This window comes from Oncorhynchus gorbuscha, linkage group LG03 (genome assembly GCF_021184085.1).
Source record: "Oncorhynchus gorbuscha isolate QuinsamMale2020 ecotype Even-year linkage group LG03, OgorEven_v1.0, whole genome shotgun sequence".
Lineage (NCBI taxonomy): Eukaryota > Metazoa > Chordata > Actinopteri > Salmoniformes > Salmonidae > Oncorhynchus > Oncorhynchus gorbuscha.
Window position 1 is genome coordinate 36044908 of NC_060175.1, and position 24596 is coordinate 36069503.

A 24596-nucleotide genomic window follows, 5' to 3' on the forward strand; every position below is an offset into this window, starting at 1 on the left:
CACGTCAATCTAGAGAATCCCAAACATGTTCAATTGGTGACATGTCTGGTGAGTATGCAGGCTATGGAAGAAATGGGACATTTTCAGCTTCCAGGAATTAATTGTGTACAGATCTTTTTGACATGGGGCCATGCATTATCATGCTGAAATATGATATGATGGCAGTGGATGAATGGCACAACAATGGGCCTCAGGATCTCATTACGGTATCTCTGTGCATTCAAATTTCCATCAATAAATATAATTGTGTTCGTTGTCCGTAGCTTATGCCTGCCCCTACCATAACCCCACCCCCACTATGGGGCACTCTGTTCCCAACGTTGACATCAGCAAACCGCTTGCCCACACGCCATACCTGCTGTCTGCAATTTGCCCAGTACAGTTGAAACTGGGATTCATCCACGAAGAGCACAGTTCTCCAGCGTGCCAGTTGCCATCTAAGGTGAGCATTTTCCCATTGAAGTTGTTTCCGATGCCGAACTGCAGTCAGGTCAAAACCCTGGGGAGGACAATGGGCACGCAGATGAGCTTCCCTAAGACAGTTTCTGACAGTTTGTGCAGAAGTTCTTCGGTTGTGCAAACCCACAGTTTCATCAGCTGTCCGGGTCGCTGGTCTCAGACGATCCCACAGGTGAAGAAGATGGATGTAGAGGTCCTGGGTTGGCATGGTTACACGTGGTCTGCGGTTGTGAGACCAGTTGAACGTACTGCCAAATTCTCTAAAATGACGTTGGAGGCGTTTTATGGTAGAGAAATTAACATTATTTATCTGGCAACAGCTTTGGTGGACATTCCTGCAGTCAGCATGGCAATTGCATGCTCCCTCAAAACTTGAGACATCTGTGGCATTGTGTTGTGTGACAAAACTGTACATTTTAGAGTGGTCTTTTATTGCCCCCCAGCACAAGGTGCACCTGTGTAATGATCATGCTATTTAATCAGCTTCTTGATATGCCACACCTGTCAGGTGGATGGATTATCTTGGAAAAGGAGAAATGCTCACTAACAGGAATGTAAACACATTTGTGCAACAAATTTGAGATAAATAAGCTTTTTGTGCATATGGAAAATATTTCAGCTCATGAAACATGAGAATAACACTTTACATGTTGCATTTATATTTTTGTTCAGTATGTGTTTGTAAATGTAAGAGTGATATTCAAATCACTATAATTCTTTGATTCTATCATGTGTGATCATACCAATATAGGAACTTCAGGAGAACGTTTCTGAAGTAGAAATAAGGTTTGGTTTAGCTTTGAGTTTCATTTCTCACATGAAGGAGATTGGAGAAAGCCTCTGGTTTCAAACTAGTGACTCAGAATTGGTTGTGTGTTATTTTTCTTATTTCCAAGAGCACCGACTACAGAAACTTCTGAAAATGAAGTATGTAGGTGGTAGGTGGTTGACAATTTGTGAGAACTCAAGGGGAAATGGCTTGTCTGCTGAGTTCTGTCTGCCTCCTGCTTCCGTCTTCTCACAACTCACTTGATTTTTTTCTATCCAGGAGAAGTCCCTAATCCTCTCTGTCTGTCTATTTCTCATTCCATCGCTATCCTCAGGCAATGGTTGGCTTCTTTTTATTAGGAACCTTTATTTTGTACTGTGTGGGACAGATCCAAATTCAAGGTAAGTCTCATCTACAACTACTAGTCAGGGTTGGGGGTATCCCATTTACATTGAATTGAAGTGTCATTTAATTACAAATTAGGATTTTGCAATTGTTGAATTAGAATTCACTTTCTGAATTGACAAGGCAGACATGGGTAATGGCAGCTCCGTTATGAGAGCAAACACAATCTCCTCAATCTCTGCTGTGTGTCTGAAAGAGTCAGGGGTAATTAAATATTTCATTGTTTTGTTTGGTGTGTCAGGGATCCCCCAAATATGTGTGTCCCAGCCCTCATGTTCAGCCTGCCTGAGGAGCCCTGGATGTGCTTGGTGCAAACACAAGGTCAGCCTTATCATGTATCAACGAGCTTGCTGCTGCTGCCTGTATTTGTTTAAAACTGTATCATGTTTTATCCTTGAGTTTTGCTATACTTTCTCTACTCTTAATTCTTGAACTCAATGGCCTTTGAATGCTTTGTGAGTTGACTTACAACATGTAGGGACAACGACATTAGGGCCACTGTAGGAGCTACTTACAATAGGAGCCGACATACTATAGGTCTTCATTGCGGTCTGAATGGTAATATCCTTGTGCATTTTTGGTGAGATTAGACAATGACGTCCCATCAAGCTCATGTAAGATAATATATATCTTATTTTTTCAACAGCTTCTACAGTTTGGCAGACATTTTGCTAACGTGTCAAAATAACAACTCTTTACCTCCTGATGATAAGTTTTGTGAGAGATTGACTGAAAGACAGTTAGGTCAAGTGAATGTTTCAATTCCTCCTTCACATTGTTATACATTTAAAGAAAAAGGTTATAGGTATCCTCAGCCATTTATACTAGTATCAAATGACTGAAGTATTTATTTTTATAAAAAAAAATATTTCACCTTTATTTAACCATGTAGGCTAGTTGAGAACAAGTTCTCATTTGCAACTGTGACCTGGCCAAGATAAAGCATAGCAGTGTGAACAGACAACACATGGAGTAAACAATTAACAAGTCAATAACACAGTAGAAAAAAAGAGAGTCTATATATACATTGTGTGCAAAAGGCATGAGGAGGTAGGCGGATAATTACAATTTTGCAGATTAACACTGGAGTGATACATGATCAGATGGTCATGTACAGGTAGAGATATTGGTGTGCAAAAGAGCAGAAAAGTAAATAAATATAAACCGTATGGGGATGAGGTAGGTAAAATTGGGTGGGCTATTAACCGATAGACTATATACAGCTGCAGCGATCGGTTAGCTGCTCAGATAGCAGATGTTTGAAGTTGGTGAGGGAGATAAGTCTCCAACTTCAGCGATTTTTGCAATTCGTTCCAGTCACAGGCAGCAGAGAACTGGAACGAAAGGCGGTCAAATTAGGTGTTGGCTTTAGGGATGATCAGTGAGATACACCTGCTGGAGCGCCTGCTATGGGTGGGTGTTGCCATCGTGACCGGTGAACTGAGATAAGGCGGAGCTTTACCTAGCATGGACTTGTAGATGACCTGGAGCCAGTGGGTCTGGCGATGAATATGTAGCGAGGGCCAGCCGACTAGAGCATACAGGTCGCAGTGGTGGGTGGTATAAGGTGCTTTAGTAACAAAACGGATGGCACTGTGATAAACTGCATCCAGTTTGCTGAGTAGAGTATTGGAAGCTATTTTGTAGATGACATCGCCGAAGTCGAGGATCGGTAGGATAGTCGGTTTTACTAGGGTAAGTTTGGCGGCGTGAGTGAAGGAGGCTTTGTTGCAGAATAGAAAGCCGACTCTAGATTTGATTTTAGATTGGAGATGTTTGATATGAGTCTGGAAGGAGAGTTTACAGTCTAGCCAGACACCTGGGTACTTATAGTTGTCCACATATTCTAGGTCGGAACCATCCAGGGTGGTGATGCTAGTCGGGCGTGCGGGTGCAGGCAGCGAACGGTTGAAAAGCATGCATTGGGTTTTACTAGCGTTTAAGAGCAGTTGGAGGCCACAGAAGGAGTGTTGTATGGCATTGAAGTTCGTTTGGAGGTTAGATAGCACAGTGTCCAAGGACGGGTCGGAAGTATACAGAATAGTGTCGTCTGCGTAGAGGTGGATCAGGGAATCGCAGCAAGAGCAACATCATTGATATATACAGAGAAAAGAGTCGGCCCGAGAATTGAACCCTGTGGCACCCCCATATAGACTGCCAGAGGACCGGACAGCATGCCCTCCGATTTGACACGCTGAACTCTGTCTGCAAAGTAGTTGGTGAACCAGGCAAGGCAGTCATCAGAAAAACCAAGGCTACTGAGTCTGCCGATAAGAATATGGTGATTGACAGAGTCGAAAGCCTTGGCCAGGTCGATGAAGACGGCTGCACAGTACTGTCTTTTATCGATGGCGGTTATGATATCGTTTAGTACCTTGAGCGTGGCTGAGGTGCACCCGTGACCGGCTCGGAAACCAGATTGCACAGCGGAGAAGGTACGGTGGGATTTGAGATGGTCAGTGACCTGTTTGTTGACTTGGCTTTCGAAGACCTTAGATAGGCAGGGCAGGATGGATATAGGTCTGTAACAGTTTGGGTCCAGGGTGTCTCCCCCTTTGAAGAGGGGGATGACTGCGGCAGCTTTCCAATCCTTGGGAATCCAGACAATATGAAAGAGAGGTTGAAAAGGCTGATAATAGGGGTAGCGACAATGGCGGCGGAAAGTTTCAGAAATAGAGGGTCCAGATTGTCAAGCCCAGCTGATTTGTACAGGTCCAGGTTTTGCAGCTCTTTCAGAACATCTGCCATCTGGATTTGGGTAAAGGGGAACCTGGAGAGGCTTGGGCGAGTAGGTGCGGGGGGAGCGGAGCTGTTGGCCGAGGTTGGGATAGCCAGGGGGAAGGCATGGCCAGCCGTTGAGAAATGCTTGTTGAAGTTTTCGATAATCATGGATTTATCGGTGGTGACCGTGTTACCTAGCCTCAGTGCAGTGGGCAGCTGGGAGGAGGTGCTCTTGTTCTCCATGGACTTCACAGTGTCTCAGAACTTTTTGGAGTTAGAGCTACAGGATGCAAATTTCTGCCTGAAGAAGCTGGCCTTTGCTTTCCTGACTGACTGCGTGTATTGGTTTCTGACTTCCCTGAACAGTTGCATATCGCGGGACTATTCGATGCTATGGCAGTCCGCCACAGGATGTTTTTGTGCTGGTCGAGGGCAGTCAGGTCTGGAGTGAACCAAGGGCTACATCTGTTCTTAGTTCTGCATTTTTTGAACGGAGCATGCTTATCTAAAATGGTGAGGAAGTTACTTTTAAAGAATGACCAGGCATCCTCATCTGACAGGATGAGGTCAATATCCTTCCAGGATACCCGGGCCAGGTTGATTAGAAAGGCCTGCTCACAGAAGTGTTTTAGGGAGCGTTTGACAGTGATGAGAGGTGGTCGTTTGACTGCGGATCCGTAGCGGATACAGTATCCCACTGGGCACAGACATCAGTTCAACATATTGTTTTGATTTACATTTGGTTGAGTTCAATTTACATTTACATACATTTGGTTGGATTCAGCTAACGTGAATGCAATGTGAAATCAACAAAACATTTTACCATGTCATTGGATTTAGGTTAAAAGTTGGGTGAAAAAAAAGATGAAATGCACTAACGCTGATGACTTTGCAAATCCAATTAGTTTTCCACGTTGATTCAACGTCATCACATAGATTTTTGGGGTTGAAATGACATGGAACAATGTTCATTCAACCAGTTTTTGACCAGTGGGATGGGACTGTAGAACCCTTTTGGATCCAGGTAAAAAAAACTTTGGGTTCTGTTTAGAACTGTTTGCATGTAGGGTTCTACATGGAACACAAAATAGTTTTACCTGGAACCAAAAAGGGTCGATATTTTAATTGTGTATTTTGCTTCTGCAGCTCTCTGTGATTTCTTATGACAGCATTATGCTCCTGGTGTCAGACTCACTTCCGTCTTTCTATTTCCACGTTCATCTCCTGCACATTTTACTTTCAATACTTTAAATTATCTGTATTTTTTTCTCTGTGTCATTTTGTTGTTGACTGCTTTTTTTTCATTTACATTTACATTTAAGTCATTTAGCAGACGCTCTTATCCAGAGCGACTTACAAATTGGTGCATTCACCTTATGACATCCAGTGGAACAACCACTTTACAATAGTGCATCTAAGTATTTTAAGGGGGGTGAGAAGGATTACTTTATCCTATCCTAGGTATTCCTTAAAGAGGTGGGGTTTCAGGTGTCTCCGGAAGGTGGTGATTGACTCCGCTGTCCTGGCGTCGTGAGGAGTTTGTTCCACCATTGGGGAGCCAGAGCAGCGAACAGTTTTGACTGAGCTGAGCGGGAACTGTACTTCCTCAGTGGTAGGGAGGCGAGCAGGCCAGAGGTGGATGAACGCAGTGCCCTTATTTGGGTGTAGGGCCTGATCAGAGCCTGGAGGTACTGAGGTGCCGTTCCCCTCACAGCTCCGTAGGCAAGCACCATGGTCTTGTAGCGGATGCGAGCTTCAACTGGAAGCCAGTGGAGAGAGCGGAGGAGCGGGGTGACGTGAGAGAACGTGGGAAGGTTGAACACTAGATGGGCTGCGGCGTTCTGGATGAGTTGTAGGGGTTTAATGGCACAGGCAGGGAGCCCAGCCAACAGCGAGTTGCAGTAATCCAGACGGGAGATGACAAGTGCCTGGATTAGGACCTGCGCCGCTTCCTGTGTGAGGCAGGGTCGTACTCTGCGGATGTTGTAGAGCATGAACCTACAGGAACGGGCCACCGCCTTGATGTTAGTTGAGAACGACAGTTTGTTGTCCAGGATCACGCCAAGGTTCTTAGCGCTCTGGGAGGAGGACACAATGGAGTTGTCAACCGTGATGGCGAGATCATGGAACGGGCAGTCCTTCCCCGGGAGGAAGAGCAGCTCCGTCTTGCCGAAGTTCAGCTTGAGGTGGTGATCCGTCATCCACACTGATATGTCTGCCAGACATGCAGAGATGCGATTCGCCACCTGGTCATCAGAAGGGGGAAAGGAGAAGATTAATTGTGTGTCGTCTGCATAGCAATGATAGGAGAGACCATGTGAGGTTATGACAGAGCCAAGTGACTTGGTGTATAGCGAGAATAGGAGAGGGCCTAGAACAGAGCCCTGGGGGACACCAGTGGTGAGAGCGCGTGGTGAGGAGACAGATTCTCGCCACGCCACCTGGTAGGAGCGACCTGTCAGGTAGGACGCAATCCAAGCGTGGGCCGCGCCGGAGATGCCCAACTCGGAGAGGGTGGAGAGGAGGATCTGATGGTTCACAGTATCGAAGGCAGCCGATAGGTCTAGAAGGATGAGAGCAGAGGAGAGAGAGTTAGCTTTAGCGGTGCGGAGCGCCTCCGTGATACAGAGAAGAGCAGTCTCAGTTGAATGACTAGTCTTGAAACCTGACTGATTTGGATCAAGAAGGTCATTCTGAGAGAGATAGCGGGAGAGCTGACCAAGGACGGCACGTTCAAGAGTTTTGGAGAGAAAAGAAAGAAGGGATACTGGTCTGTAGTTGTTGACATCGGAGGGATCGAGTGTAGGTTTTTTCAGAAGGGGTGCAACTCTCGCTCTCTTGAAGACGGAAGGGACGTAGCCAGCGGTCAGGGATAAGTTGATGAGCGAGGTGAGGTAAGGGAGAAGGTCTCCGGAAATGGTCTGGAGAAGAGAGGAGGGGATAGGGTCGAGCGGGCAGGTTGTTGGGCGGCCGGCCGTCACAAGACGCGAGATTTCATCTGGAGAGAGAGGGGAGAAAGAGGTCAGAGCACAGGGTAGGTCAGTGTGAGCAGAACCAGCGGTGTTGTTTGACTTAGCAAACGAGGATCGGATGTCGTCAATCTTCTTTTCAAAATGGTTGACGAAGTCATCTGCAGAGAGGGAGGAGGGGGGAGGGGGAGGAGGATTCAGGAGGGAGGAGAATGTGGCAAAGAGCTTCCTAGGGTTAGAGGCAGATGCTTGGAATTTAGAGTGGTAGAAAGTGGCTTTAGCAGCAGAGACAGAGGAGGAAAATGTAGAGAGGAGGGAGTGAAAGGATGCCAGGTCCGCAGGGAGGCGAGTTTTCCTCCATTTCCGCTCGGCCTTCCGGAGCCCTGTTCTGTGAGCTCGCATTGAGTCGTCAAGCCACGGAGCGGGAGGGGAGGACCGAGCCGGCCTGGAAGATAGGGGACATAGAGAGTCAAAGGATGCAGAAAGGGAGGAGAGGAGGGTTGAGGAGGCAGAATCAGGAGATAGGTTGAAGAAGGTTTGAGCAGAGGGAAGAGATGATAGGATGGAAGAGGAGAGAGTAGCGGGGGAGAGAGCGAAGGTTGGGACGGCGCGATACCATCCGAGTAGGGGCAGTGTGGGAAGTGTTGGATGAGAGCGAGAGGGAAAAGGATACAAGGTAGTGGTCGGAGACTTGGAGGGGAGTTGCAATGAGGTTAGTGGAAGAACAGCATCTAGTAAAGATGAGGTCGGCGTATTGCCTGCCTTGTGAGTAGGGGGAAGGTGAGAGGGTGAGGTCAAAAGAGGAGAGGAGTGGAAAGAAGGAGGCAGAGAGGAATGAGTCAAAGGTAGACGTGGGGAGGTTAAAGTCGCCCAGAACTGTGAGAGGTGAGCCGTCCTCAGGAAAGGAGCTTATCAAGGCATCAAGCTCATTGATGAACTCTCCGAGGGGACCTGGAGGGCGATAAATGATAAGGATGTTAAGCTTGAAAGGGCTGGTAACTGTGACAGCATGAAATTCAAAGGAGGCGATAGACAGATGGGTAAGGGGAGAAAGAGAGAATGACCACATGGGAGAGATAAGGATCCCTATGCCACCACCCCGCTGACCAGAAGCTCTCGGGGTGTGCGAGAACACGTGGGCGGACGAAGAGAGAGCAGTAGGAGTAGCAGTGTTATCTGTGGTGATCCATGTTTCCGTCAGTGCCAAGAAGTCGAGGGACTGGAGGGAGGCATAGGCTGAGATGAACTCTGCCTTGTTGGCTGCAGATCGGCAGTTCCAGAGGCTACCGGAGACCTGGAACTCCACGTGGGTCGTGCGCGCTGGGACCACCAGATTAGGGTGGCAGCGGCCACGCGGTGTGGAGCGTTTGTATGGTCTGTGCAGAGAGGAGAGAACAGGGATAGACAGACACATAGTTGACAGGCTACAGAAGAGGCTACGCTAATGCAAGGAGATTGGAATGACAAGTGGACTACACGTCTCGAATGTTCAGAAAGTTAAGCTTACGTAGCAAGAATCTTATTGACTAAAATTATTAAAAATGATACAGTACTGCTGAAGTAGGCTAGCTGGCAGTGGCTGCGTTGTTGACTTTGTAGGCTAGCTGACAGTGGCTGCGTTGTTGACACTACACTAATCAAGTCGTTCCGTTGAGTGTAGTAGTTTCTACAGTGCTGCTATTCGGGGGCTAGCTGGCTAGCTAGCAGTGTTGATTACGTTACGTTGCGTTAAAAGAACGACAATAGCTGGCTAGCTAACCTAGAAAATCGCTCTAGACTACACAATTATCTTTGATACACAGACGGCTATGTAGCTAGCTATGTAGCTAGCTACGATCAAACAAATCAAACCGTTGTGCTGTAATGAAATGAAATGAAAAATGTGATACTACCTGTGGAGCGAAGCGGAATGCGACCGGGTTGTTGAGTGCGGAAGTTCTATTCAGTAGACGTTGGCTAGCTGTTGGCTAGCTAGCAGTGTCTCCTACGTTAAGGACGACAAATAGCTGGCTAGCTAACCTCGGTAAATTAAGATAATCACTCTAAGACTACACGCTCTAAACTACACAATTATCTTGGATACGAAGACAGCAAAGACAACTATGTAGCTAGCTAACACTACACTAATCAAGTCGTTCAGTTGAGTGTAATAGTTTCTACAGTGCTGCTATTCGGTAGACGGTGGACGTTTGCTAGCTGGCTAGCTGCTGGGCAGATAGCAGTGTAGACTACGTTAGGACGACGAAATACGAAGTTGCAATAGAAGTGCTGACTGTTTCACTTTGTTGTCCTCTTTCTTTTCCTTTTTCTTCTGTCCTTCTTTTGTCCTTATTTTGTCTTCCTTTCTTCTGTTAACTAGATATTTTTTGTTGTTATTCTTTGTAAGCTAGCTTTTCGACATGAATCAAGATATTCAAATGTTTGTTGGCTTTTGACTTCTTCTCTGTCATTTCTCCTTGCAATCTAACCCTTTCTCGGTCTAATCGATAGGTCCTATGTATCATAATCACATGTCCCATATATGTTTAAAAATAATAACAATGTTTTTGTGTAAGAATTCTAAGCCTAAAACAGAGATGTAACCCCATCTGTTTAACTGACAAGAGGCAGGCCCACATGATAACCTGGCACCTCACTGGTATGAGTCAGTGTTGTTTTGTCTATATCATTATGAACTAAGACCATGATACCTATCCTCCTGACAGGACTTCCTGAAGTCTGGGGAGTCCACTGAGCGGAGGTGTGACACTGCTGAGTCTCTGAGGACCAGAGGCTGTGAGCAGACAGACATCATCAACCCCCAATCAGAACTGGTCTTCCTAAAGAACAATGAGCTCAGCAGCGACCCAGACAATGTGGTCCAGCTTAAGCCACAAAACCTCCTCTTCAAACTCAGAGTCGGTGAGAATTATATGACTCGTACACAGCAGCTGCTCAGTATTTCTCAGTGAACAAGCAAGGACAGGTCCAAATCTGATATTCTTTGTGGTGCTTTATTGATCCTTTATTAAGGAGTGTGAAGTACTAGACATAACAGTACTAGTCTCCTATTGATGCATGCTTTGCCATACCTGTACTAACTGACCCGTCTGGTTTCAGGAGTCCCTCAGACCTTCAGTGTGTCATTCAAGAGAGCCGAGGGCTACCCCATAGACCTGTACTACCTAATGGACCTGTCCTTCTCCATGAGGGACGACCTGGACACCATCAAGAATCTGGGCCAGGAAATCCTCTCTACTCTAAAAAACGTCACCAATAAGGTCCGCATAGGTGAGTGCTGAGGAGACAGACTTTTGCAGAAGTAAGGATTTCAAGTTAGGATTTAATCAACTGTGTGTAGTCATCTGACTATGCCACCTATCCTCATTTTGTCCACCTCTATCACTCGCCTCTCTCCCTATCAGGCTTTGGCTCGTTTGTGGACAAGGTGGCTCTGCCGTATGTCAGCCAGGTTAAGGACAAGAAGAACAACCCCTGTCCCAGCCGCCTGTACACCTGTCAACCTGCCTTCAGCTTCCAGAACATTCTGGGACTAACCCAGGACGTGGCCGAGTTCAAGACCAGGGTCAGCAACCAGATCATCTCTGGAAACCTGGACTCCCCCGAGTCTGGCTTTGACGCCATCATGCAGGCAGCTGTCTGCCAGGTAGGACTGTCATACATGACCAAACACAGTTACCTCTGTATAGAGGCTAGGATGTCTACAACCAATGTGGTCTCAGAGCATTTAGTAGTAAATCCCGAGACATTCCATTTTGTATGATATGTTACAAATTGCAATTCATACGATATCTTACGAATTTGAAAAATGTACGATATGCTATGAATTTTCAAAACGTATCATATGTTACAAATTCCATTTTGTTGTGGCTAATGTTAGCTAGGGGTGGCTAGCTAGGTGGCTAACGTTAGCTAGGTTGGGGGTTAAGTAACCTTCCATCTTACGAAACCATACCAAACGTTACATATCATATTAATGTGAATGCCTCAGATTTACATTTACTATGTAACGTTTGGTCGAGGAGACCAGTCTGCTACAACGTATGTCTACATTGTCCATTTCTATTTCTCTCCCTTTCTCTCCCTTTCTCTCCCTTTCTCTCCCTCCCTCCCTCCCTCCCTCCCTCCCTCCCTCCCTCCCTCCCTCCCTCCCTCCCTCCAGGGTGTGATTGGTTGGAACAATGTCACTCGGATCCTGGTTTACACGTCAGATGACACCTTCCACATTGCCGGGGACGGCAGGCTGGCTGGGATATTCGAACCTAATGATGGGAAGTGTCATCTCAATGGCAGCGGCTTCTACGATGGCATTAAATATGTGAGTTATCAACAGAGGGGTGGAATGATCAACACTTAGAAGAAGTGAGCTTGTTTCAGTGACATTTGTTGTGGAAGAGCTGGGCAACTACAACGCCTTTCTGTGGTTATTTAATCCACTTCCTATGTGTCTAAGGACTACCCATCGGTTGGCCAGCTCGCCAGGGTCCTGGCAGCCAATAACATCCAGCTCATCTTTGCTGTCACCGAGGACAGTGTTGCTGCCTACAAGGTCAGGACTGATAGGAGAGATAGTTTGTTAAAGCAAATTCCAAAAGTTCACAAAATGTTTAACCTCTGTATTTCTACCTTCACCCCGTCTCTCCCTATTGTGCCCATATCTAAACAAACACACATATACACACACACTTCTCTAGGCATTGAGTAAGCTAATCCCTCAGTCAGTGCTGGGAGTCCTGAAGAACGACTCCAGCAACGTGGTCCAGCTCATCTTAGAGGCCTACAGTGTGAGTATCTCAACGGTCTCAAGCCTAGAACACAGTTGACAATAATTAGTGCCAAGCTACTGCAAAATTGTGAAATACTTCAATGGCAAAAGGCTGCAATGACCAATAAAATGCATATTCAAAAGAGGACATAAAATCATGTCTGTGGTTATGGCCACGACTCACACAGCAGACTAAAATAGTAGAACCAGCTCCCATATGTATTTTCACTAGAATCCCTGGCCTCGTGGTTAGCTAGTGAAGGATATAGTATGTGCTATGCTCTCACAAGTAGAAAAATATACTGGCAAATTATGTGTCAATCTTCCTAGTGGTAAAGTTAAGGTTTCATACATGATAGACCTACATTTCTCTAGGAATTTAAGACATTTAGGCCTAGAGAAATATAAAACACTTTTGAAATGTATTACTTACAAACAAACGTATCACTGTGGCTTTGCAATGAAATTCCATTTATTGGACACATAGACAAAAATATAAAATCATCAACTCTCCTGTCTATAGTGATGCATATCTGTTCACAGAACCTGTCCTCCACTATCTTATTGGAGCACCATGGAGCCCCCTTAGGTCTGGACGTGACCTACAGATCCCACTGCACCCCTGCAGAAGGGGACAACACCCCGTGGCAGAGGAGGGGCGAGTGCATGAACGTCAAGCTCAACCAGCAGGTCTGGCACAAAGCAGGGGTGGAGGGCAAAAACAAGATGTGAACAAGGAAAGCAAGGCTCATGTCTTTAATGGATTTAGTCACGTAATATATGTAGTTATGTAATAGTTGCTCACTTGAAATCAATGGCAGAAAACAACAAAACCAGCATACACTGGGTTTATTTAATGGTATACTGTATAGGACTTGTGTTACAGACCAATTTATTGTGTATTATCCTCTCCATTGCACCCAGGTTGACTTCACAGTGAGTCTGAATATTTCAATGTCTGAAGGAGAATGTCTGAAGGAGAAGAAGCAGTTTGTCCTCAAACTGCAGGGCATCAGTGAGACCCTGAAGGTCTCCGTGGAAACCCTGTGTGACTGTGACTGCCATGACAGAGAACAGCAGTCCACACACTGCAATGAAAAGGGAACGCTCAACTGCGGAATCTGCAGGCAAGTCCTCAAATTATGACGAGAACTCACAGCACCTCCTGGTTGGTGAGATTAGAGAACTGTGCTTACAAATTGCACACAGTAAGGGAAACAGCTGCAGACTGCAGTTTGACTGTTACCACATAGCAGTAAACAAGTTTCTATAGTTAAAGAAATGTATCAAATATAAAAGTTCTCAGAATCAAAACTTGAGGGGATTCAAGTGAATAGTTTCCCATTGTTACAGTGATTAAAGTGTTTTTGAGGTACTGATGAGTAGGGCTAGAAGTCTTCCCTGATTACGTGACCTGACCAGAAACTCCTAGCCCAAATTAAGTCCCAGAATGTCCCGTTTTTTGTTGTTTCACCCAATTTTTTTCATTGTTTTTGTAAAATGCTGTGCACTTTAGCTGTGACGAGGACCACCTGGGTCAAAGGTGTGAGTGTGAGCAGCCTAAGGACATGATCTCTGCCGACTCTATGGACACAACATGTCGCCAAGACAGCTCCCCGCTGCTATGTAGCGGGCACGGGGGCTGTGAGTGTGGCATATGTGTGTGCCAGGGCACCCACCGTGGTGATTTCTGCCAATGTGATGACAACAGCTGTGACCGCCACAACAACATGCTCTGCAGTGGTGTGTAAACTAAAACAGTTAGTTCAGGCCATGCATTTTGATTGGTTAAGAATGTGTTCCTTATAGCTACACCTTATTGGAGCCCATTTTTCAGCTGTGTTTGACAACGTTTTCCGCCTGTCTCCTGCAGGTAATGGGCAGTGTGACTGTGGAACATGTAAGTGTCATGCCAACTACACAGGCTCTGCGTGTGACTGTTCCACCCTCACCGACCAGTGCAGGACTGCTGGGAAGCTGTGCAATGGCCAGGGAACATGCCAGTGTAACCAGTGCCAGTGCAACAATGACTTCTTTGGCATGAGCTGCTCAAAGATTGCTAATGCATGTGCAAAATTCCTGTGAGTACAAGAAAATAACTGCGTTTCCAGGTTGCCAAAGTTTAGTACTTCAATTGTGACCTTACAGGAACACTTTACATTACAATAATGCAGTGTCTGTGTGTGTGCTTGTGTGTGTGTCTGTGTACCTTCAGTATGTCTGTTAACCTGTCATTGTGTAACATTTCCAGGGCCTGTGTGACGTGTGAATTGGCCAATAAGGAAAGTGACGGACTAAAGAGTAACTGTAGCCGACCATGTGGCTCAGTCAAGCCCACTTGGGTTGAGGGACCCCAGGAGTTCCCTTGCAGAGAAGACACCATCTCCTACAAAGTGGAGCTGTTCCCTGATGGCAACATCCTGGTCCTCTACGCAGATCTGCCCCGTGATTATCCTTTATTTTCAAGATTTTAACATGGCTATGTATCCAACTGGCTTACTGTTTTTACCATTTCTATTCTCACTGCTCATTGGAGCAATTCATAATATTGCTAGCTCTTAGGCACACCTAAAAAAGATCACTCCTATGACATCCTTCTTCTGCGTATATGGACCTATTCTGCTATAGTTGTTTGATCAAAGATGCTTTGCGTTAGACAAAAAGTCAGGACCATGTTCTACTACAAACTCTTCCTCTTCACATCCCTGGCAGGCTCTGTTGACAAGACTTATGTGATCATTGGCAGCTCGGTGTCCAGCATCATCTTCATTGGGATCGCAGTGATCCTCATCAGCTGGCTGATGCTGGAGTTCCACTACCAGAGAGAGTACGCCAGCTTCCTCAAAGCAACGGAGACTGTAGTCTGGAAAAATGTGAGAGAAAGAACAGTATACACATGACAATGAATCACCATGATATGTCAAATAGGATAGATGTCTCTGTGTTAACTGGTCGTTTCTCATAACCAAATATCTGTCCATTGTTCTCAGTCTCATAGTTTATTGTATGAATAGTGGATTTCTTTATTATTTGTGAATGTGTTTGTCCTTCTTATTGTTGTTTTGTCATTTTTTTTAAAGCAAATAATCAACTTAAGGAGTCTTTAATGAAAGATGTATAATGTTAAGTGTTGGTTGTTGATAACATGATGCTCGCTCTGTACTAAACTTATCTCTTGTTGGTCCTTTGTGTTTCAGATCGAAAATCCTTTGTTCCAGGACGCCACAACCATAGTTATAAACCCCATACACATTCAAGAGGACTGATCCAAACCCATTCAACTCTGAAGCCAACCAACACTTTACTTCAGGAAAATCTGTTACATACAGTAATAAGCGAAAGTGGGACCATATACTGATCCTAACTTCTAGAAGAGGAACTGCTTGTTCCTTTATCCACTTTAATTGGAAAAATTCAATGAGCCGATTTGTATAATAAATATACATTTGAAGGACTAAAATGATAAAATATTAGAATATTGAATCTCTCTAAAGGCTTAAGTCATATAAAAGTTATACTTAAATCGGAACTGGTTCTCTAGCAGATTAGTAAGAATGGCTCACCCCTTGTTCAAAAATGGCCTTTTTCCCTTTGTCCAGATTATAACCTCTCAGTTTCGGTTATTTTAAAATTAAAACCTCTCCAAAATATCCCTATTTTTGAAACAAGCCATAGAAAGATGGTTACAATTTCAGTTTAATTTTTCCTACTGAACCACATGACCTTTGGAGGTGTTCAGAACCAGGTTAAGGGCAGAGAAAGCTTGTTGGACACTAAGGAAGCTTTGTTGTAGAGCTTTTAACACATAATCCAAGGAGGGGCCAGTTTAGAATAAGACTGCTTCCTACTGCTTGACCTATGTTGTTGATGTAAATTGTATATGGGGAATACAACCATCCCAGCTCTACAGATTTTGCTGCGAAGAGACAGAATCATTAGATAAATTGTTTTGGTACTGCTCATATGTATGTAGCTTGTTTTTGGTTACAAGTTCAGGAATGGCTGAAAAATCACACCATTTACCTAGAACTTACTCTGCAAATAGCACTGCTGGCTGACTTGAAAAGCCATAGTCAATCAATCAATAATATAATAATACAAATTTTAATATTTAATTTACCATCTGTAGAAACCAATGGCGGTCGGTGCCGTTTAAGATTAGGGAGGACAATATTTGTTTATGAGCATGGTCTTATTTCTATTTAAGCAATAAGGAATGGGGGGGGGTGTGGTATATGCCTTGCAAGTGTTCATCACTCCTTGAGGTTTTGGTTAAATTTGTAATTTAAATGGATTTTTTTTTTTTTTATAATTTTTTTTTATATATATATATATTTTACCTTTATTTAACTAGGCAAGTCAGTTAAGAACTAATTCTTATTTTCAATGACGGCCTTGCAACCTTCCAGTAACTAGTCCAACGCTCTAACCACTAGGCTACCCTGCCGCCCCAATGTAATGGACATACACAAAATTGTCCAAATTTGTTGAAGTGAAATGAAAAAATTACTTGTTTCAAAACAATTAACAACTGAAAAGTGTTGCGTGCAAAAGCATTCATCCCCTTTACTATGAAGCCCCTACATAAGATCTGGTGCAACCAATTACCTTCAGAATTCACATAATTAGTTAAATTCCACTCGGATGGACTTAATTTAAGTGTCACATGATCTGTCACATGATCTCAGTGTATATATATATATATATATATATATATACACCTGTTCTGAAAGGCCCCTTAGTCTGCAACACCACTGCGCACGGGGCACCACCAAGCAAGCGGCACTATGAAGACCAAGGAGCTCTCCAAACAGGTCAGGGACAAAGTTGTGGAGAAGTACAGATCCGGGTTGGGTTATAAAATAATATACGTAACTTTGAACATCCTATGGAGCACCATTAAATCCATAAGTAAAAAATGGAAAGAATATGGAATCACAACAATGCCTGCCAAGAAAGGGCCGCCCACCAAAATTCACGGACCAGGCAAGGAGGGGATTAATCAGAGAGGCAACAAAGAGACCAAAGATAACCCTGCTTACCACTTTGTAAAGAAGAAAGACAAGAAATAAGACAACAAAACAGAACTTGAGCATGCTTAACTATTCACCCCCCAAAGTCAATACTTTGTAGAGCCACCTTTTGCAGCAATTACAGCTGCAAGTCTCTTGGGGTATGTCTCTATAAGCTTGGCACATCTAGCCACTGGGACTTTTGCCCATTCTTCAAGGCAGAACTGCTCCAGCTCCTTCAAGTTGGATGGGTTCTGCTGGTGTACAGCAATATTTAAGTCATACCACAGATTCCTAATTGGATTTAGGTCAGGGCTTTGACTAGGCCATTCCAAGACATGTAAATGTTTCCCCTTAAACCACTCGAGTGTTGCTTTAGCAATATGCTTAGAGTCATTTTCCTGCTGGAAGGTGAACATCCGTCCCAGTCTCAAATCTTTGGAAGACAAACAGGTTTAGGCTACTACCTATCCTCGAATTGTCCCTATACCCATCATGGCATTGCTACAACCTAGCCTATGAATGAAAGTTTACAACAGGTCAAGAGAAAAATGTGAGTAATCAAGGTGACAGACAGTGACATAATCAATACCGCCTTGTACACTCTTGCCTGCTTCTAGCTGATCTAGAGTGTAATTATTAGTCCAAAAAGTTGCAAACAAAAGTTTCTATTGGACAAGTCCAAGTATGTTTATCCCCAGGTGAAAAAACCTTTCCAAGCGAAACCTTCATATCATAACTGCTTACACACATCCTATGTCGTTGTCACCATATTAGCTAATGTCATAGTCAACATGACTACTAGAACTAATGATTTAGTAAACACGCTACAATCATGCAGTGTAGTGTACAGCAAGCAGTTTAGCAGTTACACTGGGGGGGCCCAGTGGCAATAAATTCATAAAACCGAAAACGTACCTTGCGTTGGAAGAGTTCCCGTGTTGGATATCCTGAACCAGCTAGCTAACATAGCATCCGTCTCTGTTTGAATAGGCTAAATTAGCTAGCTGCCAAAGCTAACTAAGTAAGTGAAAGTGAATAACATACAACTAAATATAATTCTCTCTCTCTCTCTCTCTCTCTCTCTCTCTCTCTCTCTCTTGCTTCTCCTTCATTTTTTGAAAAATGTATTTGTTCAAAACTGTTCAGGCTTTGTATTGAATTCAATGCACCCAGAGGAGGACGGACACTAGCGATAAAATGTACCATGTCCGTAAAATGTTTATAGTATGTTTAAGCTGGAAGTAGAAGTCTTAAGTATTGTTATCCATTAGTTTATTCCAATTAGGGGTGTGGTGGTAGGTTTAGGGGAGAATAATACATAAGGGATTTTTATTTATTTATTATTATACAGCAAACATCAGATACAGCCAGCTCTTTGCATTCCGGCGGAAGTAATTCATTGTCAATGGAGCAGTCCGCAACGCTATGTTGGGGGTGCTGCACTAAGCTGGAGTTCGGTGTACCGTATGCTTTCAGTATTTTAAACACGTGCATTGCTTTACTGTATGGTGATACAAACAGAAGTAGGTCTAAACACACAGACTCCAACTAGCAAACTTTTAGCTAGTTGAAAAGTGAAGCACTTGTGTCAAGTACGGAAAAACAAAACGAATATGCCTCTGGTGGACATCAGGCTTAGAGGAACAAATGACATTGTCATGAGAACATTACAAAATGCTTAGATAGATTAAATGTTCTGAAGCTTTGTATGAAACCTTGTGAAGTGTCATTCCTTTCCAGTTTGTGCACATGGTATTGCATTACATTCAGTTTTTCTTAATGAATAATTTTTGTGTTTTGGTCTGAATTAAGAAATATAGCTGTGATGTGGGATAATGTTCTTGTAAGTATGTTTCTCAATATTATTACATAAAGTATTATCTGTACAGTGTATTCATTATATAGGCCAATGTGGCTATTGTCTGTGTCATTGATCATATAGTACCGTTTTTAATAATAAATGCCTGGATTTGTCATGCAGGTGAAAGAGGACCCAAACGCGACTTAACAGAAACAGAGTTTATTAATGTTCAAAACGGAATAACAGAAATCCTCTAGATTTGTAGAGGGGAAAACAACTGGAGAAGCGGCCACAGACTGCAGGTCGCTTCGGGTAGGCGCAGGCCGTAGTCGACTGAGACACCTGCTCACACGCAGCGTCTGATGAAGGCACAAAACACGACAGGACAGGGTGATACACAATCACGGCAAAAACACGACAGGACAGGGCGAAACGCAATCACAGCATGGTGAATACAATACAAGGAACCGACGGGACAGGAACGGATCACAAAGGAATAAATAGGGACTCTAATCAGGGGAAAGGATCGGGAACAGGTGTGGGAAGACTAAATGATGATTAGGGGAATAGGAACAGCTGGGAGCAGGAACGGAACGACAGAGAGAAGAGAGAGCGAGAGAGTGAGAGAGGGAGGGGGAGAGAGAGGGATAGAAGGAGGGAAAGAACCAAACAAGACCAGCAGAGGGAAACGAATAGCATGGGGAGCACAGGGACAAGACATGACAATAAATGACAAACATGACAGTACCCCCACTCACCGAGCGCCTCCTGGCGCACTCGAGGAGGAATCCTGGCGGCAACGGAGGAAATCATCGATGAGCGAACGGTCCAGCACGTCCCGAGACGGAACCCAACTCCTCTCCTCAGGACCGTAACCCTCCCAATCCACTAGGTATTGGTGACCCCGTCCCGAGAACGCATGTCCATAATCTTATGTACCTTGTAAATAGGTGCGCTCTCGACAAGGACGGGAGGGGGAGGGAAGACGAACGGGGTGCGAAGAAAGGGCTTAACACAGGAGACATGGAAGACAGGATGGACGCGACGAAGATGTCGCGGAAGAAGCAGTCGCACAGCGACAGGATTGACGACCTGGGAGACACGGAACGGACCAATGAACCGCGGAGTCAACTTACGAGAAGCTGTCGTAAGAGGAAGGTTGCGAGTGGAAAGCCACACTCTCTGGCCGCAACAATACCTTGGACTCTTAATCCTGCGTTTATTGGCGGCTCTCACCGTCTGTGCCCTGTAACGGCAAAGTGCAGACCTCACCCTCCTCCAGGTGCGCTCACAACGTTGGACGAACGCTTGAGCGGAGGGAACGCTGGACTCGGCAAGCTGGGATGAGAACAGAGGAGGCTGGTAACCCAGACTACTCTGAAACGGAGATAACCCGGTAGCAGACGAAGGAAGCGAATTGTGAGCGTATTCTGCCCAGGGGAGCTGTTCTGCCCAAGACGCAGGGTTTCTGAAAGAAAGGCTGCGTAGTATGCGACCAATCGTCTGATTGGCCCTCTCTGCTTGACCGTTAGACTGGGGATGAAACCCGGAAGAGAGACTGACGGACGCACCAATCAAACGACAGAACTCCCTCCAAAACTGTGACGTGAATTGCGGGCCTCTGTCTGAAACGGCGTCTAACGGGAGGCCATGAATTCTGAATACATTCTCAATAATGATTTGTGCCGTCTCCTTAGCGGAAGGAAGTTTAGCGAGGGGAATGAAATGTGCCGCCTTAGAGAACCTATCGACAACCGTCAGAATCACAGTCTTCCCCGCAGACAAAGGCAGACCGGTAATGAAGTCTAAGGCAATGTGAGACCATGGTCGAGAAGGAATGGGGAGCGGTCTGAGACGACCGGCAGGAGGAGAGTTACCCGACTTAGTCTGCGCGCAGTCCGAACAAGCAGCCACGAAACGGCGCGTGTCACGCTCCTGAGTCGGCCACCAAAAGCGCTGGCGAATAGACGCAAGAGTGCCTCGAACACCGGGATGACCCGCTAACTTGGCAGAGTGAGCCCACTGAAGAACAGCCAGACGAGTGGAAACAGGAACGAAAAGGAGGTTACTAGGACAAGCGCGCGGCGACGCAGTGTGCGTGAGTGCTTGCTTAACCTGTCTTTCAATTCCCCAGACTGTTAACCCGACAACACGCCCATAAGGAAGAATCCCCTCGGGATCAGTAGAAGCCACAGAAGAACTAAACAGACGGGATAAGGCATCAGGCTTGGTGTTCTTGCTACCCGGACGGTAAGAAATCACAAACTCGAAACGAGCGAAAAACAACGCCCAACGAGCTTGACGGGCATTAAGTCGTTTGGCAGAACGGATGTACTCAAGGTTCTTATGGTCTGTCCAAACGACAAAGGAACGGTCGCCCCCTCCAACCACTGTCGCCATTCGCCTAGGGCTAAGCGGATGGCGAGCAGTTCACGGTTACCCACATCATAGTTGCGCTCAGATGGCGACAGGCGATGAGAAAAATAAGCGCAAGGATGAACCTTATCGTCAGACTGGAAGCGCTGGGATAGAATGGCTCCCACGCCTACCTCTGAAGCGTCAACCTCGACAATGAATTGTCTAGTGACGTCAGGAGTAACGAGGATTAAAACGTTCTTTTAGAAGATCAAAAGCTCCCTGGGCGGAACCGGACCACTTAAAACACGTCTTGACAGAAGTAAGAGCTGTGAGAGGGGCAGCAACTTGACCGAAATTACGAATGAAACGCCGATAGAAATTAGCGAAACCTAAAAGCGCTGCAACTCGACACGTGACCTTGGAACGGGCCAATCACTGACAGCTTGGACCTTAGCGGAATCCATCTGAATGCCTTCAGCGGAAATAACGGAACCGAGAAAAGTAACGGAGGAGACATGAAAAGAGCACTTCTCAGCCTTTACGTAGAGACAATTCTCTAAAAGGCGCTGTAGAACACGTCGAACGTGCTGAACATGAATCTCGAGTGACGGAGAAAAAATCAGGATATCGTCAAGATAGACAAAAACAAAAATGTTCAGCATGTCTCTCAGAACCTCATTAACTAATGCCTGAAAAACAGCTGGCGCATTGGCGAGACCGAACGGCAGAACCCGGTACTCAAAATGCCCTAACGGAGTATTAAACGCCGTTTTCCACTCGTCCCCCTCTCTGATGCGCACGAGATGGTAAGCGTTACGAAGGTCCAACTTAGTAAAGCACCTGGCTCCCTGCAGAATCTCGAAGGCTGATGACATAAGGGAAGCGGATAACGATTCTTAACCGTTATGTCATTCAGCCCTCGATAATCCACGCAGGGGCGCAGAGTACCGTCCTTCTTCTTAACAAAAAAGAACCCCGCCCCGGCCGGAGAGGAAGAAGGCACTATGGTACCGGCGTCAAGAGACACAGACAAATAATCCTCGAGAGCCTTACGTTCGGGAGCCGACAGAGAGTATAGTCTACCTCGAGGAGGAGTGGTCCCCGGAAGGAGATCAATACTACAATCATACGACCGGTGAGGAGGAAGGGAGTTGGCTCGGGACCGACTGAAGACCGTGCGCAGATCATGATATTCCTCCGGCACTCCTGTCAAATCGCCAGGTTCCTCCTGAGAAGTAGGGACAGAAGAAACGGGAGGGATGGCAGACATTAAACACTTCACATGACAAGAAACGTTCCAGGATAGGATAGAATTACTAGACCAATTAATAGAAGGATTATGACATACTAGCCAGGGATGACCCAAAACAACAGGTGTAAACGGTGAACGGAAAATCAAAAAAGAAATAGTCTCACTGTGGTTACCAGATACTGTGAGGGTTAAAGGTAGTGTCTCAAATCTGATACTGGGAAGATGACTACCATCTAAGGCGAACATGGGCGTAGGCTTATCTAACTCTCTGAAAGGAATGTCATGTTTCCGAACCCATGCTTCGTCCATGAAACAACCCTCAGCCCCAGAGTCTATCAAGGCACTACATGTAGCACCCGAACCGGTCCAGCGTAGGTGGACCGACAAAGTAGTACAGGACTTTGATGGAGAGACTTGAGTAGTTGCGCTCACCTGTAGCCCTCCGCTTACAGATGAGCTCTGGCTTTTACTGGACATGAATTAACAAAATGTCCAGCAACTCCACAATAGAGGCACAGGCGGTTGGTGATCCTCCGTTCCCTCTCCTTATTCGAGATGCGAATCCCTCCCAGCTGCATGGGCTCAGTCTCAAAGCCAGAGGGGAGATGGTTGCGATGCGGAGCAGGGAAACACCGTTGATGCGAGCTCTCTTCCACGAGCCCGGTGACGAAGATCTACCCGTCGTTCTATGCGGATGGCGAGAGCAATCAAAGAGTCCACATCTGAAGGAACCTCCCGGGAGAGAATCTCATCCTTAACCACAGCGTGGAGTCCCTCCAGAAAACGAGCGAGCAGCGCCGGCTCGTTCCACTCACTAGAGGCAGCAAGAGTGCGAAACTCAATGGAATAATCCGTTATGGACCGTTCACCTTGGCATAAGGAAGCCAGGGCCCTAGAAGCCTCCCCACCAAAAACTGAACGGTCAAAAACCCGAATCATCTCCTCTTTAAAGTTCTGGAAATCGTTAGAGCAAACAGCCCTTGCCTCCCAGATAGCTGTGCCCCATTCTCGAGCCCGGCCAGTAAGGAGTGAAATGACGTAAGCAACCCGAGCTCTCTCTCTAGAGTATGTGTTGGGTTGGAGAGAGAACACAATCTCACACTGCGTGAGAAAGGAGCGGCACTCAGTGGGCTGCCCGGAGTAGCAAGGTGGGTTATTAACCCTAGGTTCTGGAGGCTCGGCAGGCCAGGAAGTAACAGGTGGCACGAGACGTAGACTCTGGAACTGTCCAGAGAGGTCGGAAACCTGAGCAGCCAGGTTTTCCACGGCCTGGCGAGCAGCAGACAATTCCTGCTCGTGTCTGCCGAGCATGGCTCCTTGGATCTCGACGGCAGTGTAACGAGCGTCTGAAGTCGCTGGGTCCATTCCTTGGTCGGTTCCTTCTGTCATGCAGGTGAAAGAGGACCCAAACGCGACTTAACAGAAACAGAGTTTATTAATGTTCAAAACGGAATAACAGAAATCCTCTAGATTTGTAGAGGGGAAAACAACTGGAGAAGCGGCCACAGACTGCAGGTCGCTTCGGGTAGGCGCAGGCCGTAGTCGACTGAGACACCTGCTCACACGCAGCGTCTGATGAAGGCACAAAACACGACAGGACAGGGTGATACACAATCACGGCAAAAACACGACAGGACAGGGCGAAACGCAATCACAGCATGGTGAATACAATACAAGGAACCGACGGGACAGGAACGGATCACAAAGGAATAAATAGGGACTCTAATCAGGGGAAAGGATCGGGAACAGGTGTGGGAAGACTAAATGATGATTAGGGGAATAGGAACAGCTGGGAGCAGGAACGGAACGACAGAGAGAAGAGAGAGCGAGAGAGTGAGAGAGGGAGGGGGAGAGAGAGGGATAGAAGGAGGGAAAGAACCAAACAAGACCAGCAGAGGGAAACGAATAGCATGGGGAGCACAGGGACAAGACATGACAATAAATGACAAACATGACAGGATTGTACCATATTTACCCATTATTCTTTTCAAAGTTCTTCAAGCTCCATCAAATTGCTTGCTGAGTATTGCTAGACAAACATTTTCAAGTCTTGCCACAGATTTTCAAGCAGGTTTAAGTCAA

The 24596-nt window shown here is 45.8% G+C and overlaps 1 protein-coding gene across 1 annotated transcript; it reads left to right on the forward strand.

Moving 5' to 3' along the window:
* Positions 1 to 1315: 1315 nt before the first annotated feature.
* On the forward strand, positions 1316 to 16721 carry LOC124031293 (integrin beta-7-like). Its single transcript, XM_046342365.1, has 15 exons — positions 1316 to 1629; positions 1875 to 1954; positions 10029 to 10224; positions 10423 to 10593; positions 10728 to 10969; positions 11486 to 11641; positions 11777 to 11872; positions 12018 to 12107; positions 12632 to 12778; positions 13013 to 13215; positions 13605 to 13831; positions 13962 to 14169; positions 14340 to 14533; positions 14801 to 14961; positions 15286 to 16721. The coding sequence occupies exons 1-15, from the start codon at positions 1566 to 1568 to the stop codon at positions 15352 to 15354; spliced, it is 2304 nt and encodes a 767-aa protein (XP_046198321.1). The 5' UTR covers positions 1316 to 1565; the 3' UTR covers positions 15355 to 16721.
* Positions 16722 to 24596: the final 7875 nt, after the last annotated feature.

Excerpts from the sequence above, each read along its gene's own strand:
- LOC124031293 (XM_046342365.1), top strand. The coding sequence starts at position 1,566 with ATGGTTGGCTTCTTTTTATTAGGAACCTTTATTTTGTACTGTGTGGGA. Across the intron at positions 11,873-12,017 it reads ACAGTGTTGCTGCCTACAAG|GCATTGAGTAAGCTAATCCC; the intron begins GTCAGGACTGAT and ends ACACTTCTCTAG. Across the intron at positions 13,832-13,961 it reads CAACAACATGCTCTGCAGTG|GTAATGGGCAGTGTGACTGT; the intron begins GTGTGTAAACTA and ends TGTCTCCTGCAG.